Raw genomic sequence first — 8,129 nt, forward strand, 5'->3', positions numbered from 1 at the left:
AAAACTGGAGTTAAGGCTAGTTCACCACACTCACAAAAACATAGTGAGGTTAAGCATTAGTTTAGTACCAGTATTGTTTTGTAATTTGGACTTTCTGGAAAACGTAGGGCTGTGTAATTAATTTGAGTAAACTGGAACTGGAAGAAAATAAAGAGATAGAGATAGTTTCTTTTTCCAGAAATATCTTTGTTTATACATGCTGACATTACGGTGGGTACTGATCTTGAATCGTGATGATCATAAAATGATTACAATTGCGCTCATACGGAATGATTTGGTTTCAATATGTCATCCTCTGGCAAGCTATTCTTACTGTCTTTCAGTTGATCGGAATTGTGTTCATGACTGGGCCAAGGCAGAATCTCCTGCCTTTTTTGTCCACATTTTCTGCACATTCTGTGCAATGGAATTACATGTGGTAAAATGTGTTTAATAGAACTGCGGGTATAACACTCTTATTGGTAGCTAAAGGCATAACCAAATTAGCCAAAAAAATTGAACATACACATAAAGGTGGGGGATGAGACTGTTTGTGACTTAATTTATGACTTATGAATATTTAATCCACAAATGATAAACTCTTAGTAATCAACAAATGCCAGTTACATCTGTACAAGAAAATCATGGTGTCTGTATTGCCTGATAATAGATATGTCAGTATTATATAGGCATCATGGAGGCTACAGTAACATCTTTGATATCTTTTCTCATATCTTTAGCTATCCTGTGTGCATCACGTGAGGTGATGAGAAGTAAGCGCCTGGCACAGGTTCTCGAAGTGGTTTTGGCATTTGGAAACTTCATGAACAAAGGACAGAGGGGCAACGCATATGGTTTCAAAGTATCCAGCCTCAACAAGATCGTAGACACCAAATCAAGTATAGACAGGTCAGAGGTTAATGAATAGGTTTTTGGCTTGTTGCTCCAAATACATCAATTAATGTCACTGTTTTGACTTTCCACCACTATTGAGATGTTAAATGCAATTTACTGAATCTGTGTAATTAGACAACTTGCCTCAATGAATTGTTTTAAAAAACACACAGGAGGCATTACATGTTTTTTTCATTTTTTTGCCCTTTTTTTATTTTTTATTCTATTTTTAAAATAATCGCAGGTCTGTTTTCAAATTTTTGATTTGTTGATGAATGACATTAATGACATTACATTATGGTATTACAGTCACTAAATGTGGAATTAATAACACTGATTTCTTATTTCTTTGCTTCAAACTTGAAATAAATTAATAATTCTGTTTGCATTTTCTACAGGAACATCACCATGTTGCATTACCTGATCATGATCTTTGAGAAGAACTACCCTGACATCCTCAGTATTCAACAGGACTTGGCCACTGTACCAGAAGCTGCCAAAGTCAAGTAAGTCACACATTGCATACAGTTTTTGATAGGCCTAGGCTGTTTTGTACATCAGCTAGTTAAAGACTTTTTGTCTTACTGTTACTCTCACAGTATGGCTGAGCTGGAAAAGGAAGTGTTCGTCATTAGGAGCGGCCTAAGAGCTCTGGAGGCGGTGAGTCATCCATAATTTATTCCTCCAACTAAAAGTGTTCTCAGCAGAGTTGCCCTGAAACATTACTTACATTCCCCTTTTTATTATTTTTATTTAACTGTTGCAACACTTTTTGACAGTGTTTTATCAGATACTGTTTTTTTTTCTTAAATAAGAAAACCTTTGGAGAAACCAGGCTCAGTTGGGGGGGCCAGTTCTCCTCTGGCCAGATAAAACCAGCAGTTTATTCCAGGCTGCATCAAAGTCAGTCATCTGATCTGGAAGCAGTCTGAATCTGACCTCAGAATAAGAATGAAACAGACTAATATTAGCGTGGACGCCATTCTTCATATGATGTAACAAGTACATCGGGTGTTTTGGGAAGTGTTCCCGGTTCTGGTTGACCTAAATAATGCAGCCTAACAATCCTTTAATGAATTTGAATATTCGAAATGTGTGCAAGTCAGGTTAAAGAGATGGGTCTTTAATCTAGATTTAAACTGACAGTGTGTCTGCCTCCCGAACAGTGTTAGATAGACTGTTTTAGAGTCTGGAAAAAAGGAATATAAAATTTATTTACAATTTTACATCAATTGTGATTTCAAACCCCTACAGATGTTTTTTTTTTTTTTTTTTTTTTTTATAGTAAACTCTCCTCCTGGGAAGTTCCTGCTTCCCAGAAAAACAGTTTATTAGTAAAAAACAAAACATCTGTAGTCAAATTTAATTAGAAGCAACAAAAAATATTGAGTTTCAATTAAAACTTTATTCTGTTTACATCAGGAGTTACGATACCAGCAAAGCCGAGCGTGTGACCTTGGAGACAAGTTTGTCCCAGTGGTCAGTGACTTCGTCACAGTTGCTAGCTTCAGCTTCTCAGAACTCGAGGAGCTACTCTCTGAAGCCAAAGACAAGGTAATATCTTCACTTAATTATTCAGTCACAATCATCGCCCCTTACTTTTAAACCTCCATCCATACATACCCAACCTAATAAAGCTATTGGACATTAATTTTGCATTCCACATTCCAAAAGAAAGGGTTTCATTTCAGCCAGATACAATCGCACAAAGGTTCCTTGGCAGAGAGAGAGAAAACAAGAAGCTTGGCTTTTCCCTCATTGCCTAAGGCTGAAAATGTTTTCTCCAACATGACCTTAGAGTTATTGTTAAGGGTAGAACAGGGTCTTTTAGTAGTTCACAGTAGAACGATGGAAGGATAGACCCACTCTGGAGGAGCCCAGCAGGCTTTCCCGTCCCCCTTTCTCTGTCGTTTTGAGCTTTGCCAACCCTGTGCATGGGCCGAAGCCTGACATCTTGAAAGGATGAAGGACTAGGGAGTAAGTAAGAAAGAAAGAAAGAAGAAGACAGAGAGAAAAGAGAGCGCATTGTGTACCCTTCTTGGCTCGGCATGATGACTTAAACATCCCGGGGAATCCCGGCAGCCGGTCCTAAATTTCTCAGGGTTTTTACTCAAGGGTTTGAGGAGATTTATTTCTTTTGAAATGGGGCTTGGTCTCAACTCCACCCCCTCTATGGTATGTCCCCAACTCTCAAATACATGAAAGAGAACCATTCTAAAAGCCATTGGGAATACTTTTGGGATTTGTGCATGCGTGTTTGTGAGTGTGTTAGTAAGCTTTTTTGTGGTGATGGAAAGTGTGAGTAGGGATATGTTTTGGTTACTGACAGAGTCTTTACCTGAGCTCCACTCCCCATAACAGAACCATCAATTTAACCTTGTCCACCATTATACAAATTACTTACTTAGTAAAGCCATTAAAATTCGAAAAAACTTCACGAGAAATGGTTGACTAGTAGCTCTACGTGTTATGGACACAAAGGCCTCCCTGTGCTTTCCAGACAGGTCTACCTCTTCCTGCTGCCGTTGACAGGTCAGAATTCCATCTCCTGTAAGCGATTCTGTCGTCTGTGGTGGGCCAAAATGAACACAAACATTACGCTGAGAACAAGGGTTGAGTTTTGTCAACACTGAGATGTTGAAGAGACTATTAGATCTCTCCTCTAATGCCTTGTGCAGGAGTTGTTGCGACTAGAGGGCTGCATTGGGATTGGGACCCAACGCAAATCTCGCGTGAGCGGGCTGTTTGAACTTTGCTGCGGGCGGGAATGGGCGGCTAAAAAAAACACTGCAGGATCGGGAGGTAGCCTAGCGACATGAATACAGAATACCTGTGACATCTGGCTTTGGTTAATAATTGCAAAACTGCTGTTTTCATGTAGTTTATCATTGGGGTTTTTGGCAAAGCAGTCTATTTTATGTGCCGTGTGATGGTGCAACGTTTTTGATAAAAATGAAATTATATTCGAATGTATTGTGTGTTTTGTCTTTCTGTGTTCTCATAAGCTAGCTGCTTTCAGACATGCTTTCTGCACATTTACACCAGGACCAATCAAGCCTACGGAGTATTTCAATAGCCCAAATCAAAGTACATGAAGTCTAAAGAAACGCGCGGTAGCCTAAGTGTTTTAGATGTCCCCGATAGCCCAGGCTACTATTCATCTTCCCTACCAGTGCGTCAGAATACATGCAGGCCAGGGAAAGAAACAAACATTAATCTCTTTAATAATAGCAATACCAATAGCCTACGTTTTTTTTTTTCCTGCAGGACGGGAGAAGACACAAAATCAATGCATCTCTATCATCGTGCGGGAATAAATTCTCAGAGTTTTGCGGGTGCGGGCGGGAGTGGACATACATATTGCGGGAGCGGGCGGGAGTGTAACACACACGTAGCGGGAGCAGGCGGTAATGGTCAGAAATTTGGCGGGCGCGGGCGGGAGCGGGATGAAGAAAACAGTCCCGCGCAGGGCTCTAGTTGGGACTCTAAATCCAGAGATTTTAAGGAGAGATTTTAAGATTCTTTCTATAGTCTCAGGACTGCAGATGCCCTCAAAATAGTAGATCTACGACAAGCTAAAACTCAGCGCTGAAAGGCAGAATTATTGTTTCAGTTTCACAATAAAAAAATAAAATAGTTTTGACTTCGCAAAGTATAGTGTCTCTTATAAGATAATTCTTATAAGATAATTCTGCTCCATTGAACTGAAAGACAAAGAAATAGGGCCAGAATCACAATGATAGAAATGACAGTTATAATTGAGACAAATGAGTTTCCGTGGCAAATCTCTTGTGGACAGACAGACCTTCGAATGGCTTTTGAAGCAAGTCCTTTGGCACTTTGATATGCCAAATTACAGTAAAAATAGATGCACTTTTTGTGTATGTACTTTTAGACCACTGGCCCAACTCAACCAGCTAAACTCTGTAGGACAGTGGCCCTCCAGGAGCTGTGTTTGACACCCCTGTTTTAGGTACTACTATGCACACTTTAGGGGTAAATAAGGTACAAAGGTGGATACTGCCTCAGTGACAGCTTTGGTTTCTTTTTCTGAGAGTTATATTACCCAACATGAGCAACAAGCACTGTTGCTGAATACTTTCAGTGGAAAGTAGCTAAAAGCCAAAAGGCATTATATAAATAAAACGCCTCACTAAAGGGGTTGGAAAAGTGACTAAATCTAGTGACAAAGTCACTAAATTGGTAACACTGGTAATAAGATACCTTCTCAAGGGTTGTACACAATGAAATCTTCCAAAGTATGGATTGCCCCATGTGTTGCATTTGTTTTGCCAATCATGCCTTTCTACTCATTTGTGTTTGTTTCTCAGCCTTATACACACCCAATCGCATTAAGTTATCACTCTCCTCTCTTTCCTCTTCAATCTAGTTTTCTAAGTCTCTGAAGCATTTTGGAGAGGAGGAAGGTTGCATGCAACCAGATGAGTTCTTTGGAATCTTTGACATCTTCCTGCAGTCGTTCAGCGAGGCCCAACACGACCTGGAGAACATGCAGCGACGCAAAGAGGAGGAAGAGAGGAGAATACGCATGGAGGCCATGGTACATTTTTTCCTGAAACAGAAATACACACAAATGGTTACAAGATCCACAGATAATTTTCATCTGGATATTTTCACACTTGCTTGGGGGTTGTTTTGTCTTTGTGGTCACTATTTATTATATGGTTTTCTTGACTTATAACACATCTATTATTTTATTATTTCTTGAAAATTTCTTATATTATTTGTAAAGTAATTTTTATTTAATGCAAAAACAGGGCTGTGTCTCCTTTAAAGCTTGTAAGTAAATGGCCACGGTTATGCATAGCAAACGTCATAGCAAACATCTGTAAACCGGACTTTAAGTTATAAGTATACTTTTTTTTTTCACTTTGTGATAAGGCTGCTGTCACATCCAGTAGAGTTGCCATTCCTTCATCTTTTAAACACATTTCTTTGCAAGTCCTGCATTACATTGTGCCTTGATTATAAGATCCTCAGTCTACTCATTCTCAGTGCAATGGTCCTTTAGGAGGTTGTGCAGACACACAGGCTGTTTAAACTGGACATGTCAAAGCCAGTGTTCAAAAAAGCACAAGCACATGGAGTGAGTCAGATAGATCTGTCTACTGTATCCAGCATAGACAGTCACTGACTGTATTTAGTTCCCACATCAAGTGTAGAGTTCAAAACCATTGACCTGACATTGGTGACCATTGTAAATGTACCCTGGATGCATTATGTAATAAATTATAATTATCAGGACATGAAAATACATAGCTATGTCACTTTTGCCATGTACATGAAGTTAATGTGTTTTCAAATTTCAAATTTGCACTCATCCTTGTATCTTTTGTTGAGGTTTGAGGAAACCTTGAGGGAAAACATTCCATATGTGATGACAGTAGTGATGTAGTTGATAAGCCTAGCAGGACCCAAAATGCACATTTATTCACTGTAGTCATTAATGAGACCATGAATAAAAACAGACAAAACAGCTCTGCTAGGCCCCTGACATTGGACAGAGGAAATAATATTGTATGTGTTTATATATACTAAATATAGAATGATCCTGCTACCCTGTATGATCTTGACTATTTAAAATGTATATCTCTGTTCATTTATCTATCCCAGCTAAAGGACCAGCGGGATCGAGAGAGACGAGCAAAGAAAAGCACCGGAGGCAGTGTATCAGAGGAGGTGGGGGAGTTTGATGATCTCGTATCAGCACTTCGCTCAGGTGAAGTCTTCGACAAGGACTCTAAACTTAAACGTAACCGCAAGCGCTCTGTCAACCAGCTGGTGGATGGTGGGGGTCGTGAAAGACCAGTCACCAAGGTGAACTATTGACCTCAGTGAATACAGTCAGAAGATCAAAATTTTTATATTCACAGACTGACTCTCTTGAAATGCCATACACTGCCCTCTAGTTTCCCTTTCGCTCAGACCAGTAATAACTGACAAGCTCAAAGATGGACAGGCTCACTGTAAGATAGTCTGGTTTATCCACAGATGTGAAGGATGCCCTGCAATCTCTGTCTTCTTGTTTCTTGTTTTCAGCCCTCTTTCTTGATATGCCCAGTCACTCACACTGATTTCTTACTCTTGTTTTTGTGGTAAAACTTAAAACCTGAGTTTCGGTCTGAAAGAGCAGTTCATTCTGGTCTGCTGCAAGGTCTCATAATAAGTCATAAGTGGTGGACACACATTTGTAGAATCCATATGGTTATCCTTCTAACCAAGGTTGTTGTCCTTTCTCGGCCACCTATATCCTTGCTCTAATATTAGGAGATCGAGAGAGAGTCCCATTTTTGAAAATATGGTACCTCTAATCTTCGGATCAAACTGTGCTTTTTGATTTAAAAGATGCAGCTGGTGCTTCCTAAACCTGAAAATTAAGAAAAAAAAATTGTTTAATCCTGGATGTTGAAATTACCACACAGGAAATATGACACTGTGGATGCAGCCTTACAGGTTGGGATACTCCTTCCTCAAGTGCCTCTACAGATATTAATGGCATTCCAAGGACTACCTCCTGTAGGGAGATACTGATGAGAAAGAAGAGCACTTTCACAAAGAGATACAGACAGTATGAAACGGAAGTCTAAAAATACACAGAGTGTATTTATTGGCAGAAATTAAATGAATCTGTTGGATTGCTACACTTCATAATTTGTCTCATCTGTAATATACATTTGCACCTTTTATCCAAATGCCCTGAAGTAGCATTCTTGGAAAAAAGGGACCATGGAACTCTGTTTAAAGAAGCAGTTATCTATGAGCAAGTACTACCATGTGTCTTCATCACTTCTTCAGGTTAACATACTGAACCTTAGATTATATTAAACAAAATGATGTCTTACATATTTACTATCTAAATGTGTATAAAGAATTGCTAGGTAAATAGGTCTGGAATAAAATGGTGTCTCCAGAATCTCGATTTGTAGAAAGATCCACTGAATTTTAGACTTTGTTCTCAAGGTCAACATTATGTAACCCACTTTGGTTTTCTTATATTTTGTTAATATTTTTTGTATAAAGTAGCTGTAGTCAGGACAAAGGTTGCAGATGTACATACAATGACCTTGTAGTTGGCATGGTGTGGCAGAGAAAATTATGTTAGAGACAGAGGAGGACAAGAGGCATCTGATATGGATATAAACACAAATATGAAGGCAATGAGTGCAAACATCTAAAGGGGAACGTAGAGTCCAACTATGGAACCAGACTATTTTTTTTTAGTATTGACTATTTTC

General features: G+C 39.1%; 1 protein-coding gene across 1 annotated transcript in view; it reads left to right on the top strand.

The window, feature by feature from the left end:
* The window catches only part of LOC141295371 (disheveled-associated activator of morphogenesis 2-like), a 36,844-nt gene extending 28,748 nt beyond the window's left edge, over positions 1–8,096 (top strand). The window contains exons 18-23 of the mRNA XM_073826580.1: positions 720–888; positions 1,272–1,379; positions 1,473–1,533; positions 2,296–2,427; positions 5,264–5,434; positions 6,508–8,096. Of these exons, the coding sequence (XP_073682681.1) occupies positions 720–888; positions 1,272–1,379; positions 1,473–1,533; positions 2,296–2,427; positions 5,264–5,434; positions 6,508–6,723 (857 nt within the window). The 3' untranslated portion in view covers positions 6,724–8,096. The remainder of the gene's footprint in view (positions 1–719; positions 889–1,271; positions 1,380–1,472; positions 1,534–2,295; positions 2,428–5,263; positions 5,435–6,507) is intronic.
* Positions 8,097–8,129: the final 33 nt, after the last annotated feature.

This window comes from Garra rufa, chromosome 21 (assembly GCF_049309525.1).
Source record: "Garra rufa chromosome 21, GarRuf1.0, whole genome shotgun sequence".
NCBI lineage: Eukaryota > Metazoa > Chordata > Actinopteri > Cypriniformes > Cyprinidae > Garra > Garra rufa.